This window comes from Poecile atricapillus, chromosome Z (genome assembly GCF_030490865.1).
Source record: "Poecile atricapillus isolate bPoeAtr1 chromosome Z, bPoeAtr1.hap1, whole genome shotgun sequence".
NCBI classification, from domain to species: domain Eukaryota; kingdom Metazoa; phylum Chordata; class Aves; order Passeriformes; family Paridae; genus Poecile; species Poecile atricapillus.
The window spans coordinates 156,752-181,166 of NC_081289.1; the positions used below are offsets into that span (position 1 = coordinate 156,752).

The window sequence follows — 24,415 nt, forward strand, 5'->3', positions numbered from 1 at the left end:
CAGGACACCATTGTGGTCACATATGGTCACCCATGGCCACATTCCCATTATGGCAGCTCCCTTGGCCACATCTCCATCGTGGCTCTGTCCCCATCACCGTTTCATGGTCATGTCTCTCCTGCCACCACCACATCTGTTCCTCCATCCCCACCCTCCTCCCACAGCCATGTCCCTGTCCCTGTCTCCACAGCAGTGTCACCTGTGCGGCCACCCTCGAGGCCCGGCCCAAAGGCAGTGACGAGCCCAGGGTCCCCGGCCTGGCTCTGCTCGCCCACGCGGATGTTGAAGGGGCTCCCGGGCACGTGGCGCCCGTTGAAGCGCAGGTCGATGGAGTGGACTCCGTTCTCACGTGGCAGGAACCCCAGCGCGTACCGGTCTGGGGGGACACAGACATGTCACCGTGTCCTCGTGTCCCCATGTCCCCACAGCTCTGTTCTTGCCCAGCAGGAACCCCAGTGCATACCAGGGGGACACAGACATGTCCCCATATCCCTGTGTCCCCATGTCCCCACACCCCCGTGTCCCCACACCCCACACAAGAACCCCAGTGTGTACTAGTCTGGGGGATGTCCTGTGTCACTCTGTCCCCATGTCCTGTGTCCCCATGTGCTCAATCCCCATGTCCCCACATCAGATGTCCCCATGTCCTGTGCCCCGTGCCCACAACCCCACATCCGCAGACCCGCTGTCCCAGTGTCCCCGCGGTGTCCCCATGTGCCCTCACCGCTGTCCAGCTCGGACACGTAACACTCCTCCACCACCCCTGCAGGCGTGTGCACTTTGGCATCGATGACGCCACGCGCCCCGTTCAGCTGCACGGCAAAGGACGCCGGCTGGTTCACTGCCACCGTCTCCTGTGGGGACACCACGGTGGCATCAGGGACATGGGGGGCAGGAGACATCATGAATGAGGCCAGCTGGTACACCCCAGGGAATGGGGGGACATGAGGGGGGTGGAGGACACAGTGGGGGGGGCAGGGGGACACCATGGGGCCCAAGGGTGACACAGGTGTGCAAGGTGGCCCAGGATAAACACAAGGGACACAGGGGTGGCACCAAGGAGGGTGCCAATGGTAACAGGCGGGAGAGGTGGCTCCAGGGAATCCCAAGGGTGACAAAGGGGCGACACAGTGGTCCCAAAGGTGACATGAGGGAGGGAGAAAGAGGTGGCCCCAAGAATGACTAAGAGGGAGGGAGGGAGGGAGGGAGGGAGGGGTGCCCCAGAGGGTCCAAGGGTGCCACACACAGTGGGCATCTCAAGCTTGCAATAGGGGCTCAGAGCGGTCCAGTTGTGACCTGAGGACCCAGGGGCCATCTGTGAGCCCAGGGGCTCCCCAGGGTTTCACAGGGAGTGTCCCCAGTACCTGCAGGCTGGTGACAGTGAGCCGTCGCGCGTCATCGGAGTGGGAGGCAACAGGGACAATAAAGGGGCTGTCAGGGATGTGCTCCTCGTTGAACTTGATGGACACCTCGTAGTCACCTGGGGGACATGGGACAGTCACGTGGGGAGCCCCCACATGGGGACAGCTTCCCTTGGAAACACTCGCGTGCGGGGACACCCATGCACGGGGACACCACTCACAGAGACACCCTCCCCTGGGGACAGCTGTGCAGAGAGACACCTTTATCTGGGGACACCCTCCCTGGAGGACACCCTTAACCGGGACACCTTTGCATGTGGGTCCCTCCTCACGTGAGGCTGAGCACCCTGAGGGACATTAGGGGTGGTTGGGGGGGTTGAGGGTGTAGGGGCACAGCCCCCCTCACCTGGCTCCTGCACCAGGTAGGAGACACCACAGGAGCCGTCCTTGCGGTCCTCAAAGGAGATCTCGGCCTTGCTGGGCCCCTCAACAGCAATGGAGAGTCCCCCCGCGCCAGCCTCACGCGTCCAGATGCTGAACTCAGCTGGGGGGATCACCAGGGTCACCCTGGCCCTCAGTGGCACCCCAGGATGGTGACACCCAGCACAGACCTGCACCCACGTCCCCAGAGCACCCAGACTCCCCAACAGCACCCACATCCCGCCCATGGCACGCAGACCACTCGTAACATTGCCCATTGCCCATTGCCCCCACACCCAGCTGTACCCAAATCCCATCACAGCACCCAGAGCTCCCAAATTTCACCAGCACCCCCCACACACGTAGCACCTACCCCCCCATTGCTGCCCACACCCCCACAGCACCCAGAGCCCCCCACATCCCCCCAAGAGCATCCACCCTGCATTGCCCTCACACCCCCATCACACCCACACCCCCCCAGTCACCCCAGAGCCCCCAGGCCCCCGTCATCCCCCATTCCTGGCAGAGCCCCCGTACCTGGCGTCCCGGCCACGGCACGCTGCAGCCCGGTGCCCCCTGCGCGCACCTTGTGGGCACCACCCTCGCCCAGGGGCCCCACGGTGAACTGGAAGGGGCTCCCGGGCACGTGCTGCCCCCGGAACTTGACGCTGACAGTGTGGGCGCCCGTCTCCTGGGGCACGAAGCGCACGCTGTACACCCCCGCGCCCCCCGGCACCACCTCGGCCTCGCGCCGCTGCCCCGATGGGCTCAGCACCTGCGCCGACAGCTCCTGTGCTGATGCCTCGCCTGCAGGCACACACCGCGTCACCGTGGGCACCCCAACACCCCATCGGCACCCCAATGTCACCCCAACACCGTATCGCTAGGGCATCCCAGCTCCTGCACCATCACCTCACCTGCAGGCACACACCATGTCACCCTGCAGGCACCTGGGAACCCCAACATCACCCCACTGTCACCCCAGCACTGTGCCACCATGGCACCGCAGCACCCCATCACTATATGGCACACTGTCATCCTGTCACCGGGGCACCTTGTCACCACATCACTCCACCATCCTATAACCTATAATCACCACCCTACACACCAGCCCCTCTGCACCCCATTTCCTTATCACCGTGTCACTATGGCACCCCAGCACCTGTCACCGGGGCACTCTGTCACCCTGTCACCAGGGCAGTGTCATCCTGTCACCGCAGCATCCTGTCACTCTGATAACAGGGCACTGGGGTACCCCTTTGCCCCATCACCTTCTCACCATCATCCCAAGGGCTCCCTGGCACACTAGCACCCTGCTACCCCACCACCAGGACACCCTTGTCACTGTCATCCCACCACCCTGCAGCCAGTGCGCCCTGATGCCCAAACACCCACCAGAGCACACACTGGGTGCACCCCACCCTGCGAGCGTGCCCCTCACACACGGGACACGTGCACTTGGCAGCGTGCACATGCACACATTCACACACACGTGTGCACACACATGCACCCGTGAGACTGCACGCTCACGCTGAGCGCAGCCACGGCCCTTTGGGCTGAGCACACACCCCTGTAAGCAGGTGTGCAACTGCTCGTGCAAGGAGCCAGCATTGCCCCCCACCTCCACACACATCCCCGTGGGAAGGGCACCCCCCGTCATCACAGCAGCCCCCACACGTGTGCCAGGGCGTCTGTCCCAGGTGTGTCCTGAGCACACACAGGTGGGCCTTGGTGAGAGCACACCCAGCCCTGAACAAGGGCACTCCTGTGGCAAGTGTGCCCAGCTCTCACGCAAGCCCACTTCCCTGCACCCCCAGCCCTTGTGCCAGCACGGTGCCCTGCCCACACACCTCATGCACCCCCAGCCCTCGTGCAAGCACAGCTCTGTGCAAACACACATTGCTACTCCAGAGCACCCAGTCCTTGAGCAAACACTTCCCTCATGCACACCCAGCCCTGGTGCAAACCCGGTGCCCGGCCCCAGAACACCCAGCCCTGGTGCAAACCCGGTGCCTGGCCCCAGGACACCCAGCCCTGGTGCAAACCCGGTGCCCGGCCCCAGAACACCCAGCCCTGGTGCAAACCCGGTGCTCGGCCCCAGAACACCCAGCCCTGGTGCAAACAGCCCCCATGTGCCAGTGCACCACCCGCTCGTGCAAGCACAGTGCCCTGCACACCCAGCCCTCGCGCACACTTGCCCCTCGTGCACACCCAGGTCTTGTGCAATCCCCCTTTGCTGCACACCCCCCTGCACACCCCCCTGCACACCCCCCGCTGCAGGACGCACCCTCGTGTGCGCGCGCAGGGGCTGCGAAGGCGCCGATGCCCTCGCGGGTCCCGAAGGCCCCGAAGGCACCGAAGGGCTCCGGGGGCGCACGGGGGAAGGCGCCGCCCACGCGGGTCGATTCTTCCACGTGCACCTCACGCGTGGTCTCGCCGCCACGCGTCTTGCTGATCTCCGTGCGCTCCGTGCGCGTGTACGTGTGGCTGCTGCGCGTGAACGTGCGCGTCAGCCGCTCCTGCGCCGACACCATCTGGAACCAGTTCCCTGGGGAACGCCCCACGGGGACACAGAGGGACAGTGCAGACACATGGGGACACGTGGGGACAACAGGGTGCGGGCACAGGTTGGGGGAACAAAAAGGGGCGCAGAGGGGTGATGGGGACACAGGAGGATACGGACAGACATGGGGATGAATGGGCACAGGGATGGATGCAGTGATGGGGAGGAGACGTGGATGGGTGCAGACACGGAGGGATGGAGACAAGGATGGACACAGGGATGTGTGTGAATCGTGATGGGTGGAGACATGGGTAGTCACAGGGTTGGAAGTAGAGGATGGTGCAGGGAGGGGTGGACACAGGGATGGATGTGGCAATGGTTGCAGGGATTGATGGAGCCAAGGGTGGATGAAGCCAGAAATGGACACGTGGACAGATGTGTGAATGGACACACGGACGGACATGTGGACGGAGGTATCAGTGGGTGGTAGCATGCACAGAGGGATGCATGGACACAGGCACACACACAGAGGGACACAGACATGGACACAGATGCACAGAGGGGAGAGAAAGAAGGAAGGAGAAATCAGACTGGAGTGGCTGAGATGTGTCTCCATCCCCATGGCCCACAGAGCAGAAGGAGTAAGAGGATTAGGATGGAGAAGGGGGAAGAAGAGGAGGAAAAGGGGAGGATGAAGAGGAGGAAGAGGGGAGGATGAAGAGGAGGAAGAGGGGAGGATGAAGAGGAGGAAGAGGGGAGGATGAAGAGGAGGATGATGGAGGATGAAATATGGAGAAGGAAGAGGAAGAGGAGGAAAAGAGAAGGAGGAGGGAGGGTAGGAGGAGGAGGAGGAGAAGGAGGTGAGAGGAGAAGGAGAAGGAGGAGGTGGGAGGAGGAGCAGAAGGAGGAGGAAGGCCAACCCTACCTGGGATCTTAAGGTTGAGGTCACAAGTGCTGCCAACAGTGGCGATGGAGGGTGCCTGTCGCCGGCGTGTGATGCTCTCCTTTATCCGCCCCTCACCAGTCACCTTCACCGTGAAGGGGCTCCCTGTGGGACACAGTTACCTCAGGGACCTGTCACCCCCTGGGGGTCCTAGCACCCCTCTCCACCACAGCCCTCTGTCCCCCCATGTTTCTCCAGGCCCCACCTGGGACATGTTTGTCAGCAAACTTGATGTTGATGATGTAGTTTCCGGGCTCGGTGGGGCAGTAGGTGACTTTGCAGGTGCCATCCTCCATGTCCTCACAGTTAATGTCCACCTTGCTGGGGCCCTCAATGGACAGGCCCAGCCCGCCGTAACCTGGGGGGCCATGGGGACATGATCAGAGGTGTCTCATGGAGGCTGCCCCTGTCCTGCCCATGGTCACACCAAGGCCACAAGCCCAAACTGTCCATGGTCACCATCCAATCCCAGCCATCAGCCCCATCGTGGCCATGGCCATGCCATGGTAACCACGGTGTCACCCTCTTGGCTGCACCATGGGACATGGCCACCACTCTATCCTGGCAATGGTCACACCATGCCCATAATCATGGGCACCACCCCATCCTGTGTTTGCCACAGCCATGGCATGGCCTTAGCCACCTTCCACCTGGGCATTGGCTGTGCCATTACCATGGTCACCATCCCTTTCAGATGATGGTCACACCATAGCCACCACCTCATCCTGTGCTGGCAGCAGCTTTAGCATGGCCATGGTCCTCAAATCATCCTGCCTACGGCCACACCACCACCACAGCCACCATCCAACCCCAGCCACAGGGACCATCCTGCCTTGGCCATGACCATCAGCACCCTGCCTTCCTGGCCACATGTAGCCTTGGCCACCATCACGTGTGGCCATTGTACACCACAGCAATAACCATGGCCACCACCTCATCCTTGGGTGGCTATGACCAACACATGGTCATGGCCATCACCCTATCCTGCCCTTAGCCATGGCTACCACCTCCCCCGTGGCCATCCCCCACCATGGCCTCACCAGCACTGCGTGTGTCCACGATGAACTCAGCCACCTCAAAGGTGTGGCCCTCCAGAAGCCCCTGGCCCCACACCTTGACCCGGCCGGCATCACCAATCTCTGACTGTCCCACCAGGATCTTGAAAGGGCTGTTGGTGACATGCTGCCCGCTCTTCCTCACACTCACCACGTGCTCGCCCACCTCCTTGGGTGTGAATGAGATGCCTGGGGAGGACAGAGTGGTCACACACCACCACCAGACTTGGCCACTACCCATGTACCATCCCCATCCCCTAGCCACCACAACCAGCCCCTGGCCACCTCCATCAGCCCCTGGTCACCATCCAAGTCCCCTAACCATGGCCACCAACCCCCTGCTGACCCAATGCCACAAGGCCACCCATCTCTGTGACCCCATAGCTCCACTGTTTCCTGTCCCAACAAGTCCCCAGGTCCCACATCCTTCTCTCATGTGCCCGTTCTCCTGTGCCCACATCTGCATGTCCCTGTGTCCCCATAGCGTCCCCGTGTCCCTGCACACCGATGTGGCGGTTGGGCAGCCTCTTGAGCAAGCATGGCTCCTCGTTGCCCGACGGTGCACGGATGGTAGCCGCCAACAGGCTCAGGTCTGTCTCTGCGATCTTCAGTGACACATCAGTTGAGGTGCCCACATTGAGCTGGGACGTGCGCATGGAGTCATCCCCTGCAGAGATGCCATCAGCAGGGACATCAGCTCAAGGTGGATGACAAGATGGATAGGATCCCAATGGTGATGGAACGATATTCCCAAAGCCCCACAAGGTCCCAATGGGCATATGGAGAGGGTCCCCAGAATCAGGGGTCACCCAAAGATGTGTGAATAGTGTCCTCAAAGCCATGGTTAGAGTCCCCACATGGTCTGCATGGTCTTGTGATGGGGTGCTCAAAGCTCCACGACATCCCCATGGCCGTGGGTTGGGGTCTCCAAGGCTTCAGAGTGTCCCCAAGGCCATGGGAGGGGGAATCCTGGTGGCCAGGGTTGGACAAGAGACACGACAGCTGTCCCAGCGGCCATGGGGCAAGTATGCCAATTAGCCCACAGGTGTCCCCATGAGCCACCAGTGCCCCCATGGTCACACAAGTGCCCCCACAGCCTCCCAGGTGCCTTCACGGCCATGACTCCGCAGATGTCTCCATGGCCAACCAGGTGCCCCCATGGTCATGTGGAGATCCCAAAATCCCCCAGAACTTCCCCAGACCCCACTGTGCCCCCAGCCCATCTCACCAGTGATCTTGGCAGTGAAGGGGCTGCCCGGGATGTGTTTGTCATCAAAGCGCACAATGATGCTGTAGTCGCCAGGGGCTGTGGGCAGGTAGGACACGGTGCATGTCCCATCTTTGTTGTCCTGGCAAGTGATCTCCGCCTTGGAGGGACCTTCGACCGCTAGCGACAGCCCACCTGTAGGCACAGGGGCTGTCAGAAGGCACCGGACAAGGGGCATCATGAGGCACCAGGGGTCTCCAGTCCCTCCTGGTGGCACTGGGGGGGTCCCCATGACCTCCCAGCCCCCTTTGGCCATCACTCACCCTCGCCAGCATCCTTGGTGACAATGGTGAATGTGCATGGCTTGTTGACCATCCCATGGCTCAGCCCAGGCCCATAGGCACTGACATGGCGTGGGTTGATGGCATCCACATAGAACTGAAGGGGACTCCCTGAGAACACAAGGGACAGTGGTCAGAGACCCATGGGGACACCCCAACCTAAGGGTGACCAACCACAGACCCCACAGAGACAGTCCACAGGAACATTCCACACCATGGTGCATGCCTGACCCACTGGAGTCTAACCGGGGCAGAGTTGTATCGGCCTTCCTCAGCCACCTCCCAGTGGCTCCCAGTGCCTCCCTGTGGTCCCCAGTGCCCCACAGTGGCTTACCAGGGATGTGGTTGCCATCATAGCGAATGTCCATCTCATGCAGCCCCTTCTCAGAGGGGGCGTAGTGCACTGTCACCGTCCCGTCCTTGTTGTCCGTGATGTTGGGCCGCGCTGTCTTCCCCGAGGGCATTCGCACCTCACCTGGGGGTATTTTGTCAGTGGAGGCACCAAGGGGGGGGGGGTTGGTGCCTGAAGGGGTGATCCCTGTCCCCACAACCCTGCACTGTACCTGTGATCTCACCCTTCTGCACCGTGAAGGGGATGACGAGGTTAAAGGGCCGGAGGTTCTCAGTGGTGGCTGGGGGCTCCTCCGTGGCCTGATCATGGGGAAGAGAGGGAGGGTGAGAACCTCATGATGGGCCCCCAGTCCCAACATGGCCATAGAGGGGACATGAGAACCCCCATGGTGGCCTCCCGGCCCTGTGATGACCCTCATGACCTCCAAACCCCATCATGTCCACCATGATCCCAACCTCCAACACCACAACCCTGGCCCCATGGTGCCCACCATGGTCATCCAGCCCCACAGGGCCCACCATGGTCTCCCACCTCTCTCAGCTCCACGATGGACACCACTGTCCTGACACTGCCCCACCATGGTCCCCCAGTTCTGTAACTCCCATCATGGTCACCCAACCCTGCAGTGCCCATTGTGCTCTCCATGCTGACGCTACTCTCTGTCCCTTGGTGTCCACCATGGCCCCACTCCTCTGTCTGTTGGTGCCTACCATGATGTTCCAACCCCGCCATGGTTTCCCGACCCCACGGTGTCAACCTGGTGTTCAAAATCTGTCCCATGGTGTCCATTGTTCCCTCGACTCTTTGCCCCTTGGATCCAACAGTTTCCCAATCCCACAGCCCCGCCTCTCTGCCTCACAGCACCCACCATGATCATCTGACCCCACGGTTCCCATCACTGTCCCAACTCTCTGTCTCATGGCACCCACTATGGTCTCCCAGTTCCATGCTTCCCACACCATGGTCTCCCAAAGTCTGATCCATGGTGCTCATCACAACCCCCCAGACTCACAGTGCCCGCCCCAGTGCCCCACCCACCATGACATGGAAGGGGCTGTTAGGGACGTGCTCCCCGCCAAAGCGGATGGTGATGACGTATTTGCCGGGCTCAGGTGCAGTGTAGAAGATGTCAAAAGTGCCATCGTGGTTTTCCACCACATCCACGTCCAGCTCAGCACCATCAGGCGTCGACACCTTGCAGGTGACCTTGCCCTGTCCCGCTGCCTTTGCATCCACAGTGATCACGGTCTCCTCCCCAATCTGGATCGTGGGGCCCAGACAGGCACCTGCAGGGGAGGGTGGGGTCAGGACCATGGGGGGACTCCAAACCTATCCCCCAACTGCCCCCTCCCAGCCCCCCAACTGCCCCCCTGGCACCACTTACCCAGTCCATGGCCCCCAATGGATACTGCAAGAAAGACCAGGGAGAGCGGTGAGAAGGGGTTGGGGGGCTGGCTGGGGGGCCGGGGGCGCCGAGGGGGCCAGGGGGCTCCGGGGGGGCCGGCACATCCTGTCCTGGGGGCACCCGCTCATCCCCACTGTGCCATGGGGCAGGTCTGGGGGCAGTGGGAGAGGTGCTGAGGGGCAGCAGTGGGGCAGTGGGTGTGCTGGGGGGCAGCCACGGGGTGCTGGGGGTGAGGCAGGGGTGTCTGGGGTGGGTGCTGTGGGACAGCAAAGGGACACTGTGGCTCAGCATATGGATGTTGTGGGGTAGGAGGGGATGCCATGGGGCAGGAGGGTCACTGTGGGGCAGGGAGGAGTGGGGTGGGGCAGCGAGGGGACATCGTGGGGCAGTGAGGGGGTGCTGTGGGTCAGCAAGGGAATGCCATGGGCCAGCAAGGGAATGCCATAGGTCAGCATAAGGACACTGGGGGGCAGCCCCACCTGTGACGAGGCACTTGCTGGCATCGCCAGAGGGCACGGCGAGGACACGGAAGGGCGATGCAGGGATCTCGTCACCCCCATACTTGACAGTGCTGGTGTAGCGCCCGGGCACATCGGGCACGTAGGACACTGTGTAGGTGCCGTCCCCATTGTCCCGGATTGACGCCTTCTTGGGCTGCCCCTCGGGGTCCTGCAGGCAACCCCCATCAGTGCCCTGTGCTGGGGGCACCCTGTGGGGCTCAGCACCCCAGGATGTGGGGGAAAGGACACCACGTGGGGCTCAGCACCCCAGGATGTGGGGGAAAGGACACCACGTGGGGCTCAGCACCCCAGGATGTGGGGGAAAGGTCACCCTGTGGGGCTCAGCACCCCAGGATGTGGGGGAAAGGACACCACGTGGGGCTCAGCACCCCAGGATGTGGGGGAAAGGACACCCTGTGGGGCTCAGCACCCCATGACTCCCCCCTGCACTAACCAGGATCTGGAGTGTGAGCAGCCCTTCACCCATCCTCAGTGTGTCCCCCCACAACCCTCACACCACCACGTTTCCCCCTCACGCACTGACCAGAATCTGCACCGTGAGCAATCCCTCGCCAGCGTCACGAGCGTCAATGGTGAATTCGACGGGGAGGCTGGCAGGGATCCCTCCCGCACTCAGCCCGGGGCCACTTGCCCGCACCTTGCTGGCATCGTGGGTGGGCAGCGCCGTCACTTTGAAGGGGCTGGGGGAAGCAGGGAGTCAGGAGAGTGCCGTGGTCTCCAGGCTGTGTGGGGACCCTGTGTCCCCCCTCTACCCACCCGAGGTAGGGGTCTCACCTGCGTGGCACCTCCTGCCCCCCGTACTTGACAGACACGGTGTAGGGCCCATCAGTGGCTGGCGTGTAGGTGACCTTGTGGGTGCCATCACCATTGTCTCGGATCTCCACTGGCTCCGGCAGCCCTGTGGGGCAGTGGGACATGTGGGGCGGGGACATGTGAGGCAGGGGAACATGTGGGACAGGAGGACATGGAGGGTATAGAGCAGTATGTAGGGCACAACCTCCCTGGGCAGGGAACTCCATGGAGGACACCCTGTGGGTCTGAGCACCCATGGGGAGGGCACTCCATGAAGTTGGACACCCTATGAAGAAGGGGATCCATGGGGCTGGAAGTCCTGTGGGGTAGGACACCCTATGGAGCAGGACATCCATAGGTAGGACACCCTATATAACAGGGGAGGACACTCGATGGAACAGGGCATCCATGGTGCTGGACAAGCCATGAGGCAGGACATCCCAGGGGGCAGGACTCTACAGACCATGGGATCCAAGGGGCAGGACATCCCATTATGAAATAGGACATTTATAAGGCAGGACACCCCAGAGGTCAGGACACACCACAAGACACAGGCCCTGCTGTGTCCCCTCTTACCAGTGGGCCCCAGCAGCATCACCTCAAGGGCTGCATGTCCTGCGGCACTCACGTCCACGGTGAAGCTCTGGGGCAACCGCGCTCGGACACTGGGACCCAGCCCTGGCCCTGAGCACGTCACCTTTGAGGCATCCACAGCATCCCGCACTCGCACCCGGAATGGGCTCCCTGTGTGCAGAAGGGGTCAGTGCGTGATGGGGCAGGGATGGGCGCAGTGTGGCCACTGCCAATGTGAGCGCGGGGTCATCGTGGGAATGGGGTCAGTGTGGGGATGGGGTCAGCATGAGGACAAGGTCAGCATGGTCATGAGGTCAGCAGGGGCACAGGGACAGCATGGCCATAGAGTTGGCATGTCCATCATGTGCATGGGCACTCTGTCGGGCCAGTGTGCTCATAAGGTCAGTGTGGCCATGGGGCCAACACATCCATGGGATCAGCATGGCTATGGGTTCAAAATGGGCATGGGGACAACATGATCATGAGGTCAACATGGTCATGGGGTCTTGTGAGCCATGAGGACAGCATGACTGCATGGCCAAAGGGTCAGTGTGGGGAAAGGCTCAATATGGGCATGAGCACAGTGTAGGGTCACCATTGTCATGGGGTCCACATGTCCACACAGTCAGCATTGGAACAAGGACAGCGCGGTCATGGAATAGTTTGGGCAAAGGCTCCGCATGGGGTCAAGGTGGCCATGGGTCAGTGTCACCACGGGGGTACCAAAGCCATGGCCATGGGGACAGCACAGGCAGGGGACAGCTTGGCTGTGGGGCCACCATGGGTGGCGTCACCGCAAGGAAGTCCTGTGACCTACAGGTGACAATCAGGACACCTCCCCGCACCCCATCCTTGTGTCCCCTCTCACCAGGGATGGGGTGGCCGCCGAAGGTGATGTTGACATCGTAGTCACCAGGCGTGAAGGGGACATACTCCACTGCACAGCTCCCGTCCTTGTTGTCCTTGCAGGACATCTTTGCCTCCGAGGGACCCTCAATGGCCAGGCCCAGTCCCCCAGTGCCTGCACCCCTGGAGATATGCCACCACTCAGAGAAGTGACACAGGCATGGTGGGGCCAGGGGGAACAACAGCCATAGTGGGGAGACAGAGGTGGCACCTCCATGGCAAGGGGACAGATGCCATCCTCATGACATGGGATGGGGACAGCACTTTGATGGCAGGGGGTGGAGATGCTGTTTGGTGACATGGGATGGGGGTGGTACATCCATGGGAAAGGACACGGGTGGTAGAGGATGCGAGAAGTTGGACACGGGACCTCTGGCAGAACACGGAGATGCCAGAGTGGTGGCACCGGATGGAGGTGGCGGGTTGGTGACATGGGATAGAGGTGGGACACGCACATAAAGGGCACAGGTGCAAGAGGATAATGGTGGCACTTCTATGATCAGGGATGGAGATGGTGGGCTGGGGGCTTGGGATAGAAGTGATATCTTTGATCCATGGTGCTCATCACAACCCCCCCAGACTCACAGTGCCCCCCCCGCCATGGTGGGCACTGTGGGAATGGGTGTGGGAATGGAGGGACTCAGGGTTTGTGTCCATCTGCTCTCCACACTGAAGCAGGGGGCTGTGCCCACCCCAAAGCCCCAATATGGACAGCATGAGGGGTCGGTGCGTGTGGAACAGGGCTAGGGCAGGGGATCTGGAGGTGTTGGGGGTCTTTGGGGAGCAAGGTTGGATTGGGGTAGGGGGTCAGTGCCCACCTGGTCTCCACAGTGAAGTGGTTGGCCGTGCCCACCAGGCCGCCCTCCAGGCCAGGGCCGTGCGCCCGAACGCGTGTGGGGTCGCAGCCCTCGGCCACCCCCACACGGAATGGGCTCTTGGGGACTGCCACGTCATCATAGGTCACCTCCACCAGATGCAGCCCTGTGACAGGGACACCATCACACACTGCCCAAGGAGGGGGCACAAGGGATCTGTGGGATGGGGATTCTCAGGGAATTTTGGGGGTCCCTGGGTGGGGTTTTAGGGCAAGGCTGGGAGTCCCTGGTTGGGATTTGGGGGTGTCTCAGGGGGACTTAGGGGTTTCTGGTTCTGGAGAATCAGGGGGAATTGAAGGGGGTCCCCACTTGGATGTGGTATGAGAAGGTCCCTCTCTGAGGGTCCCTCATGAGGGATGGAGGATGCCTGGCCAGGACCTGGGGTCCCAGGGGAATGTTGGAGTCCGGTGGGGGAGCAGAGTCCCTGGGAGAGCTCATGGTCCCTGGAGGTTCCTGGGGTGTGTTGGTGTTCCCTGGGGGCTGGGGGTCCCTAGGGGTTTGGGAGTCCCCTGGGTATGTCTGTGTTCTCTAGGAGGGTCTGGGGGTCCCCAGGGGTGTTGGAGTTCCCAGGGGGGTTGTGGGGGTCCCTCACCCTCCTCGAAGGGTGTGTACTCCACGCGGTAGGTGCCATCGCCAAGGTCAGTGACGAAGGTGTCGATGGGGGTCCCGGAGGGGTTCAGCACCCGTGCACGGATGTGGGGTCCCCCGGTGGGGGCCAGCGCCCGCGCGTCTACCGTGAACTCAGTGCCCACCTCCCGCAGCACCCCTGAGGGGTACAGGGGGGTCAAGGGGACCCAGAGCTCACCTGGGAGTCCCTTGCAGCAGCCTTTGAGAGCCCATGGCCCCCTTGGCACACACAGGGGCTTCAAGGGGGAACTGGCACAGCCTTGGGGTCCCACCCCACACCCCCTGCACCCCCAGAACTTCCCCCCAGGAATGAGAGGAAAACCACAGGGACCCCTGAGTAGTGGTGGGGGCAAGGGGGACAGGGGGAAGAGAGATGACTGGGGTGCCCAGGAGAGCCCCCATTAGAGGGAATTCCCATGGGGAGGAGATGTTGGTGAGCATGGGAGAGTCCGTGGCCTCGGGGTCATCCATGCAAGTGGGAGGTGCCCATGGAGGGATGTCCACAGGATGCCCAGAGACCCTCCACATGGGAAGGGCTGTCCATGGGGTGTCCATGGGGAGGGGATGCCCATGGAGTTGGAATGTCTGTGAGTGGGGATGTCCATAGAGAGGGGGTACCCACAGGGATGGGGTGCCCATGGGGATGCTCATAGAGGGGAGATGCCTGTGGTGGTGTCCACAGGGGTACCCAGGAGGAAGAGATGCCCACAGGGATGGGACGCCCCCGGGGAGAAGGAGATCCCCACCCAAGGGAAGGAGGTGCCTTGGTGAGCAGCCCCTGCACGGCCACTCCCTCACCTCGCGGCTCCACGCCCTTGCCGTAGACCTTGACGCTGCTGGTGTCAATGGCCGGGTCAACAGTGACGCGCACGGGGCAGTTGGGGACCGGGAGGCCGCCGTAGTTGATGGTGATGGTGTAGGCGCCGGCACAGGCCGGAGTGTAGGTGATGGCATAGGTGCCGTCACGATTGTTCTGCACCAGCACCTCAGCCTTGACGCCGGCCTCGGAGCGGATCTCGATGGTGAGCTCGGCCTCTCCGGCCTGCGAGCAGTCCACGGAGAAGGCAGCCGCCTCACCCGCACGGCCGCGCTCCAGCCCCGGCCCCGACGCCGTCACTTTGGCCGGGTCGAAGGGCGCCGTGACCGCAGCCGTGAAGGGGCTGCCCGGGATGTGGTGCCCGGCGAAGAGGATGTTGATGTGGTACTCTCCAGGTGCCATGGGCAGGTAGGACACAGCACAGGAGCCATCCCCGTTGTCCTGGCACTCAATCTTGGCCTCGCAGGGCCCCTCCACTGTCAGCCCCAGCCCCCCACTGCCCGCACCTTGCGTGGCAATGGAGAAGGGCGCTGGGACCCCGACACGGCCGCCCTTCAGCCCTGGCCCTGAGGCCACCACCTGCAGGCACAGTGACACATGGGGGTCAGGGGGAACACAGGGACGGGTGGAGATCAAGAGTGACACAGGGACAGCTAGGGGTCAGGGGACACAGGGACACGTGGGGGGCAAGGGGGATGTGTGGCCATCAGTGGACTCCCGTGTGACTGCCCTGTAGCCCCACCCCAAGGCCACCACCTGTTCACAGGGCAGGACAGGGACACAGGGGTCAGGGTGACACGCAGGGGTTATGGGGGCACAGGCACACGTGGGGCTTGTGAGCAGCACATGGGGCGCAGGAGGGACACACAGGGATTGGGACACACAGGGATTGGGACACACAGGGATTGGGACACACATGTCCCTGTTGCACACATGTGCCACGCTCACCTTGGAGGGGTCAGGGGGCAGCAGAGCCTCCACAGGGAAGGGGCTGCCTGAAACCGGGTGCCCATCGTAGGTGACCTCGACACGGTGGGGCCCCTCCTCGGGGGGCGTGAAGGTGACAGGGTGGGGGCCTCCGGGGGGTGCAGGCCCCACTGTGCAGGGCACGGGGCGCCGCGAGGGGCCCGTCACCTTCACCTCCAGTTGCCCCTGGCCTCCTGCACCCTGTGCCTCCACCTGGAACTCCTGCACCTGCCCCACTTCCGCCTCTGCAGGGGAGAGGGGGGTCAGAGGGGCACCTCACACCCTGAGGTGTCCCTAGACTGATGGAGAATCCGGGGGGGATGTCTGTCCCAGGGTGTGTCACCTCCACCCAAGGCTGTCCCCCACGTCCAGGGTATTGTTTCCCCACAGGGTGTGTGTTCCCCCATTCCCCCCCATACCCGTCCCTCATACCCTGTTTGCTCCCCTACAGGAGTGGTCCCAAACCTCTCCTACAAGGGTGCCCCCCGACCCACCCTTGGGGCCCCAAGCTGCACCCCACAACCAGGCTGGGTATCCCCCTACACACCCTACACAGTGTCCATGCCCTCATGTGTTCTCACCCCATGCTGAACCCCACACCCAAGAATGCCCCCCCCAGAGCGCCCCCACATTTAGAGTGTCCCCCCAAGGGAGGCTGATCCCCTCACCCAGGTGTCCCCTCCAAGGTCACTTCCCCCAGGGTGCTCCCAATGCTCCAGTGTCCCTGCCAGGGCCTGCCCCCCACCCCACACCACATGCAGGGTGCTCCCCTCCCTCGGGGTCCCCCCAGCATCGCCCCAGTGCTGCCACTCACTGCTGTTGAGCCCCTGCACTTTGACCTTGCCCAGCTGCAGGGGGGGAGCCACAGTGACGGGGAAGGGGCTCTTGGGGATGGGGTCCCCTCCATAGGTGACCACCACAGACAGGGGGCCCTGCAGGAACAACTCGACTTCAGGGTGGTGCCAGGGGACCCCCACACAATGCCCGGTCACGGGGCAGAGGGTGGACACCCACGGGACAGCGCTGGGGGATTCGAAGGGGCTACCAGGGGACACACAGCCATAAGGGCTGGGGGCTTGGGGGGTCACCCACGGCTGCTGGGGTGGGTGAAGTGCCAGGGATGGGGGGAACCCGTGGATCTGGGGGCACCCTGGGTAGACAGATACACACGTTGGGCTGAAGCTGCCCCAAGGGGTGCCACAGAGGTGGGGTGTCCACGGTGATGGGGGGATGTTCATAGGGGTGGGGTGCCAGGAGCTGGGAGTACCTATGGGAAGGGGGTGCTCATGGGGGTGCCCCTATACACTCAGCTGTATGGGTGGATGTCCTTGGGGGAGCCCAGGGAATGGGGTGTCAATGAGAGGGCCCCTCTTGGGTACCCCACGGGCTGGGGAGCCCCTGAATGTTTGGGATCCCCTCGTGGGTTGAGCCTGTGGGTTGGGGTGCCCAGAATGGATGTTCCTGTGGGTCAGGGTGCCCAGAATGGATGTTCCCGTGGGTCAGGGTGCCCAGAATGGATGTTCCCCTGGGTCAGGGTGCCCAGAATGGATGTTCCCGTGGGTCAGGGTGCCCAGAATGGATGTTCCCGTGGGTCAGGGTGCCCCCAGCACGCACCTGCTGCAGCGGGGTGTACTTGACAGTGTAGGAGTAGTCATGATTGTCGATGACCTCAAAGTCAGCCACAGCTGGGCCAGGCCCCGTCCCCACGAACCGCACGTCCAGGGGGGCCTTCCCCGCCCCCCGCGTCTGCACGCGGAAGTGGGTGGGGGTCCCCACCTCCACCCCTGCACCACAGGATCGAGTCACTGCAGGACCCACGGCACTCGCAGTCCCCGCCCCACAGCATCCACCACTCCCACCCCAGGTCCCCCATCCCCACCCCACTGGCCCCTCACCTGTCCGGCTGAGCCCAGGTCCCTCGGCTTTGACCTTGGTGGCGTCATGGGATGGGTCCACCTTGATGCGGAAGGGGCTGGAGGGGATCTCCTGGGGATCAAAACCGGGGCACAGTGACACGGGGGCACCACAGAGTTAAAGCCCCAGCCCCACCTGGCCGCTGGGGACACCCCACAGAGCAGGGGATGGACCCCTGGGGACGTGGGGCAGTCCCAGAACCCTGACCTGGTTGGCAAAGAGCACCATGATGGTGTAGAGCCCTGCGCCCGGCGCTGTGTACTTGACCGTGAAGGTGTCATTGTCATTCTTAATGATGTCAAAGTCGATGTCGGCCTCGAGCGGCCCCACCACTCCTGGGGCGCACTTGATGCCAATGCTGACGTCACCTGTGGGGGTGGCTGGGTCAGTGGCCCCCATTCCCCAGGGCTACACTGAGGAGTGGCACATGGGGCAGGGGGCTGGATAAGGACTGGAGATGATGGACAGGATCAGGGCTGATGGACCAAGATCAGAGATAATGGACCAGGGATGGGATGCAGGAATAGGGATGCAGGCCCAGGAATCCTGGACCAGGAGCAGGGATGCAGGATCAGGGATGCTGGACCAGGGATTAAGACCAGGACCAGAACTGATGGGCCCAGAATGAAAGACCCTTGATCCAGGGCCGATGAGCAGGACTGGTGGTAATGGCCCAGGCCCAGGGGTGCAGGAGCAGGGGTGATGGCCCAGGGACACAGAGGAGTTCCCAGGGTGCCCCCCACCACAGCACCCACCCTGTCCAGCCTCACTGCAGTCCACGGTGAAGTAGGTGGGCTCGTTGGCCTTCAGCCCTGTCTTCTCCACACCTGGCCCATGCACCTTCACCCTGCTGGGGTGGCTGCCCTCGCCCACGTTCACCTGTGGGCCCACAGTGTCACATGGGGCAGGGGCACGGACCCCTCTTTCCCCGGCACCCCATGGGACTGGGACCTCCAACCCTGCCACTGGCACCCCGCCTCCACCCAACCGCTCCAAAGACTCCCATCCCCAGCACTTCATGGGACCCCCAACCCTACCCCAGCACCCTATAGGTCTGGGACCCCCATGTCCACATCCAGCACCCCATGGGACCCCCATCTCCCTCCACATCACCCCATGGGCCCCACATCTCCCTCCACATCACCCCATGGGCCCCACATCTCCCTCCACATCACCCCATGGGACCCCCATCTCCCTCCACATCACCCCATGGGACCCCCATCTCCCTCCACATCACCCCATGGGCCCCACATCTCCCTCCACATCACCCCATGGGCCCCACATCTCCCTCCACATCACCCCATGGGCCCCCAGCCCCACCTGGGCCCCCATCCCCATGGGACTCCCATGCCCCACATCTGTCTTCTTAACACCCTCCATGATTTAACACCCCCTCCCTGCACCTCCTGGGACTTCCCCACGGCCACCCCAGCACCCCATGGGCCCCCTGTGACACCCACACGGAAGGGGCTGTTGGGGGTGTTGACACCCCCCCAGGCGACGATGACCGTGTGCTTCATGGCTTTGGTGGGGACGTAGACACAGTGGAAGGTGCCATCACCATTGTCCTTCACCTTAATGTCGATGGGGAAGCCCTCGGCGTCCTGTGAGCAGCAGAGGGAGGTGAGGGAGCCCAACGGCACTCAGTGCTGGCCAATGGCACCCAACAGCACCCAGTGGCACTCAGTGCTGGCCAATGGCACCCAACAGCACCCAGTGGCACTAAGTGTTGGCCAATGGCACCCAACAGCACCCAGTGGCACTAAGTGTTGGCCAGTGGCACCCAGTGGCACTCAGTGCTGGCCAATGGCACCCAATGGCACTCAGTGTTGGCCAGTGGCACCCAGTGGCACTCAGTGCTGGCCAATGGCACCCAATGGCACTCAGTGTTGGCCAGTGGCACCCAGTGGCACTCAGTGCTGGCCAATGGCACCCAGTGGCACTCAGTGCTGGCCAATGGCACCCAATGGCACTCAGTGTTGGCCAGTGGCACCCAACAGTGCCCAACAGTGCCCAGCAGCACCCAGCAGTGCTCAAGGGCAGCCAGTGGTGCCCAACAACACTAAATGGAGCCCAGCAGTGTTTGACTGCACTCAAAGGTGCTCAGCACCACCCAAGGTCACTCACCAGCCCCCAGCACCACCCAACAGCCCCCAACAGTTCCCACCTGTGCATAGAGCTTGAGGGGCCCCTTGCCGGCACCACGGGCGTCGATGGTGAACTCGGCCGGGCGATCCACGATGCAGCCAGTGGGCTCCAGCCCTGGCCCAAACGCCTTCACCTGTGGAGAGGCGGGGTTAGAAGGATACAATGGGGTGCTGGCACCCCCAGCACCCCCAGGTGGGACACGATGGGGTGTAATGGGGCACAGCAGGGCACTATGGAGCACAACAGGATCTGTGGGTTGTCGTGGGTCACAGCACCTTGTCGGGCCAGGAGTCCGGGGGAGCGGGGCGGATATCAGCCATGAAAGGGCTGTCCCGGATGTCCTCATCATCACAGACCACGTGCACGGCGTAGAGCCCCGGCTCGGTGGGCCAGTACCGCACATCGCACGAGCCGTCGCCCTTGTCATCGCACTCGATGCGCGCCTGGGATGGGCCCTCGATGGAGAACCCTGGGGGCACCGCAGCCACCATTACCCTGTGCCTGGACCCCCAGATCTTGTCCTTGCCCCCCGCTCTGTGCCCATGACCCCAGCAGGGTGACACCTAACATGTCTTTATGTCCCCCCCAGAAAGGCATCCAGACCATTGTCCCCATCTCTGTGACCACGTTTCCAGGCTGGCACCACCCATGCCCCCCCACCCCACCCCACTGTGGCCACCCCCAACCCGCCCCATGTCCCCACTCTGCGTGCCCGTGTCACCACAGCAGTGGGGGACCCCAGCATGGTGCCCATCCTCCAGCCGGTCCCCATGTCCCCAGGGGCGTTTCACATACTCTGTGCGCTGGTCTCCACCACACTGACATCCCTCACAGTGCCACACTGCCCCATGGTGCCCCCCATTCCATCCCCATGCCCTCAAGAGGGTGTCACCCACTCATGCCCTTGTCCCCACCACACAGCTCCCCACCCTGTTCCCACAACACAACCCCCAACCCTGTCCCCATGTCCCCCCCCTTCAGGGCTCACCCAGTGTCCCCACCACAGTGTCCCACCCCTCCATGTCCCCCCAACTCACCAAGGGTCCCCACTTCAGTGCCAACGGCCTCAACCACGAAGTCTGCAGGGCGCCCCACGACCCCACCCTCGAGCCCCGGCCCCCAGGCCCGGACCTTCTGTGCCCCGGGCTGGGGGGACACCTGCACCTCAAACGGGCTGGGAGAGGACAGGCAGGTGTGAGGGGGGGCTGTAGCACACCTGCACAACCCCACCCCTCACACATCTCCACCTTGAACGGGCTGGGGGGAATGGGGGGCAGGGGGCTGTACTACACCTGCACCCCCAGTCCCCTCAAACATCTCCCGCCCCTGGGGGGACACCTGCACCTCAAACTGGCAGGAGGGGATGATGTGTACCCCACACACCCCCCCACATTCCCCAAATCCCCCACCCCCAAGGGCACACCTGCATCTCAGACAGGCTGGGGAGGGTGGGGGGCAGTGAGGGGTGGGGTTCGTACATCATTCCCCTGCTGCCCCCCGCCCCGCACAGACCCACCCCCCTCACTCCCCCCTTGCCACTGACCTGCGGGGGATGGCGTAGCCGCCCCAGGTGATGGACACCTGGTAGGTGCCGGGCACGCGGGGCACGTACTCGCACTCGTAAACGCCGTCACCAACGTCCCTCACTGTCACTGGCTCCTCCGTGCCCCCTGGGGGAGGGGGTCAGATGGGGCACCCACCCCAGGGGCACCCCCCAACCATGCACCTCCCACGGAGCCCCCCAACCCATGGCCAACCCCAGGATGCCCCCCAACCCTCCAACCTCCACGGACAACCTCACGGGACCCCCATCCATGCACCCACATCCCCATGGCCAATCCCATGGTGTCCCCCAACCCCAGACCCCCCCATGGGTTCCCCATCGATATCCATCCCTCCATGGGGAACCCCCACCCACACACTCACCCCACGGGCCCCCCGGTGGGACCCTGCCCACAGACCTCAACATCCAGCCCCACGGTGCCCCCCAGCCTGTCAGCCCCACCATGCTCCCACACGGTGACTGGCACGTACCTGGTCCCCGCAGTGTCACCCGCAGGTCCCCGCTGCCCGCACCCCGCGTCAGGACCTTGAAGTCAGCCACGTCCTGCACTCGGACGCCCCGTGGCTGCAGCCCCCGGCCCGTGGCCCGGACCGCCGAGGGGGTGCAGGCTGCAAACTCCCATTAGCACCCACCAGCACCCACCAGGCACCAGGGGAACCTTGGGGAACCCCCAGGAAAAGGAAGTGGGGGTGTCCCAGGGCTGGCAGGGGCACATGGGGATGCCTTGGGGATGCCCTGGGGATAGGGGAGTGCCATGGCATCCTCAGGGGCACAAGGAACCAAACCCTGGGGACACCTTGGGGACAGGGGTGCCAGAGGGACACCCAGGGGAGTGTGAGGGGACCATGGGTTCACCCATGGTCACTTATTGGTGTCACGGAGCACCGTGGTCACCACTGGGTGCCTTGGGGCAACTGTGGTGACATCTGGGTGACACGGAGCCACTGACAGTTGTCACTGGCTACAGTGGTCACAAATGTTGTGGAGCCACCGTGGGGACCTGGGAGGGAGCCTCACCTTCAGCCACATTGACAGTGAAGGGGCTCCTGGGGACCTGGGTGCCAGCGTAGGTGACACAGATGGTGTGTGGCCCCTCGAGGACGGGCCGGTAGGTGCAGCGGAACACGTTGTCTCCCTTGTCCTCCAGCATCACCTCCACCGTGTCCCGCCGGCCCTGGGGGTCTGTGATCACCACCCCCACATCGCCCGAGCCAGCCCCTGTCATCACCAGGACACAGGCTCAGTGCCATGGCCAGCCTACCATGAGGACATGTCCCCAGAGCCACCCAGCCGTGCCATGGCCCTGTCACCCTGATGACACGGCCCCACAGCCACCAGAGCATCCCATGGCCATGGCACAGGAAGGACACAGTCTTGGTGCCACTTGCCACACCATGGCCCTGCCACCATGGCCATGTCACCATGAAGGCGTGGCCCCAGAGCCACTAAATCGTGCTATGTCAGGGCCACCTTGAGGACATGCCCCAGAGCCACCTGGCCATGCCATGGCCCTGGAATGAGAAGGACATGTCCCCAAGCCACCATGAGATCATGCCATGGACATGCCACGGCTCTGCCACTCCCAGGACACATCCCCAGAGCCACCAGGCCACCCCATGTCACCAGGAGAACGTAACTTCAGTGCCAGCAAGTCACGTCACAGCCACAGCACCACAAGGATGTCTCAAAGTCCCTGGGTCACACCGTGGTCACGCCACCACGAAGGCATGTCCCCAGTCACCTGGCCGTGCCATGGCAACCCCAGAGACCCCCAACCCCGCTGTGCCCCCACCTGCAGTGTAGATGTCGAAGTAGGTGGTTTTGTTGGCCACGTTGCCCACGGGCTCCAGGCCGGGGCCGCGTGCCGTCACCTTGCTGGCGTCACCCAGGGCCATGCCCACATTCACCCCAAAGGGGCTCCCGTCAATGTTCTGCCCCGCGAAGAGCACTGTCACCTGGAGGGCACAGGGACATCAAGGGTGTCAGGGGACTGCACCACACCTCAGGAACAACCCCCCAAAGGACCCCCACGGAGAGAGCACGTGTGACATCCCGGGGACACCCCTTAGAGTGACAACCTGAAGAGTCCCCCCCAGCAGTGACTGTCCCCATGGACTCCCTGTTGTCCCCTCCAGACACCCTAAAGCACAGGACACCCAGGAATCCCAACGGGACACCCCAGGCTCCCCCCAGTACAACACCTCCCCCCACAGACTTCAGCGTGGCACCCCAGGCACCCTACAGGGCACCCCAGGGCCACCCTGTGCCATCCCTGGAGACCCCAAGGGGACCCCTCCAGGCACCCTCTGGGACCCCCAAGCCCCACGGTGCCAGCTGTCCCCCATTCCCCTTGGGGGGAGGCGTGGGGGGACAGCCACCACTCTGAGGTGTGGGGGGTGTCAGGGGTGGGGGTGTCCCCAGGAGCATCACAGGGGGTGTGTTGTGGGGGGTACTGTGGGGGGCATTGCAGGGTCACCAGGGGGCTCACCTTGTGCAGCCCCCCGACCTTGGGGACGTAAGTGACGCTGTACGTTCTCTTCTTGTCGTTGTTGGGGACCACCTTGGCCTGGGGTGGGAAGAGACCCCAAAACCGGGGAAAGGGGGTGACACAGAGCTGGGGCACTGGGGGGAATCTCCCAGAGAGGGAGATGGGGAGGATCTGCCAGGGGGGGACCAGGGCCCCTGTACCTCCTCAGTGTGTCCCTCGGGGTCCTCAACATAGACAAGGACCTCACCCATCCCCGCCTCGAGGGTCTCCACTGTGAACTGGGCAGGGCGCAGCACCACGTTCCCCTGGGGCTCAATGCCTGCAGGGTAGAGGGAGTCAGGGGGGGCCCTGGCACCCCACAACCCCCCAGAACCTGGGGCCTCCAGGTTTTCCTTGGTGGTGGCAGGGGGGTCCGGGGTGTCAGTGGTGTGTCCCGAGTATGGGTGGGTGAGCCTGACAGGACTTTGAGGGGTCCCTGTGCATAGGGGGACTCTTGGGGAGCCCTGGGTGGGGAGTGCAGACCCTGGGGCTTCCCTCAGGTGTCCCTGGGTACAGGTGACACACCAGGATTGGAGAGGAGTCCCTGGGCTTGGGGGGGCCTGGTTTACTCCCATGCCCTGACAGGCAGAGCCCCCAG

The 24,415-nt window shown here is 63.2% G+C and overlaps 1 protein-coding gene across 2 annotated transcripts in view; it reads right to left on the bottom strand.

The window, feature by feature from the left end:
• LOC131592933 (filamin-C-like) overlaps positions 1–24,415 on the bottom strand; it is a 30,394-nt gene that overhangs the window by 1,570 nt on the left and 4,409 nt on the right. The window contains exons 5-44 of one of the 2 annotated variants that reach the window (XM_058864874.1): positions 23,979–24,097; positions 23,779–23,856; positions 23,083–23,245; positions 22,308–22,508; positions 21,761–21,898; positions 21,270–21,396; positions 20,764–20,900; positions 20,002–20,195; positions 19,746–19,859; positions 19,039–19,182; positions 18,334–18,457; positions 17,786–17,946; positions 17,560–17,650; positions 17,279–17,448; positions 16,479–16,596; positions 15,647–15,909; positions 14,680–15,277; positions 13,847–14,020; positions 13,198–13,360; positions 12,342–12,502; positions 11,477–11,644; positions 10,883–11,006; positions 10,632–10,788; positions 10,067–10,256; positions 9,567–9,590; positions 9,221–9,468; positions 8,394–8,481; positions 8,165–8,305; positions 7,813–7,941; positions 7,511–7,684; positions 6,788–6,949; positions 6,268–6,471; positions 5,433–5,585; positions 5,210–5,332; positions 4,069–4,329; positions 2,319–2,588; positions 1,768–1,905; positions 1,365–1,480; positions 725–854; positions 200–376 (exon numbers count right to left, since the gene is read on the bottom strand). In XM_058864874.1, the coding sequence (XP_058720857.1) occupies positions 200–376; positions 725–854; positions 1,365–1,480; positions 1,768–1,905; positions 2,319–2,588; positions 4,069–4,329; positions 5,210–5,332; positions 5,433–5,585; positions 6,268–6,471; positions 6,788–6,949; positions 7,511–7,684; positions 7,813–7,941; positions 8,165–8,305; positions 8,394–8,481; positions 9,221–9,468; positions 9,567–9,590; positions 10,067–10,256; positions 10,632–10,788; positions 10,883–11,006; positions 11,477–11,644; positions 12,342–12,502; positions 13,198–13,360; positions 13,847–14,020; positions 14,680–15,277; positions 15,647–15,909; positions 16,479–16,596; positions 17,279–17,448; positions 17,560–17,650; positions 17,786–17,946; positions 18,334–18,457; positions 19,039–19,182; positions 19,746–19,859; positions 20,002–20,195; positions 20,764–20,900; positions 21,270–21,396; positions 21,761–21,898; positions 22,308–22,508; positions 23,083–23,245; positions 23,779–23,856; positions 23,979–24,097 (6,615 nt within the window). The remainder of the gene's footprint in view (positions 1–199; positions 377–724; positions 855–1,364; positions 1,481–1,767; positions 1,906–2,318; positions 2,589–4,068; positions 4,330–5,209; positions 5,333–5,432; positions 5,586–6,267; positions 6,472–6,787; positions 6,950–7,510; positions 7,685–7,812; positions 7,942–8,164; positions 8,306–8,393; positions 8,482–9,220; positions 9,469–9,566; positions 9,591–10,066; positions 10,257–10,631; positions 10,789–10,882; positions 11,007–11,476; positions 11,645–12,341; positions 12,503–13,197; positions 13,361–13,846; positions 14,021–14,679; positions 15,278–15,646; positions 15,910–16,478; positions 16,597–17,278; positions 17,449–17,559; positions 17,651–17,785; positions 17,947–18,333; positions 18,458–19,038; positions 19,183–19,745; positions 19,860–20,001; positions 20,196–20,763; positions 20,901–21,269; positions 21,397–21,760; positions 21,899–22,307; positions 22,509–23,082; positions 23,246–23,778; positions 23,857–23,978; positions 24,098–24,415) is intronic. The other variant, XM_058864876.1, reaches the window with a different exon arrangement.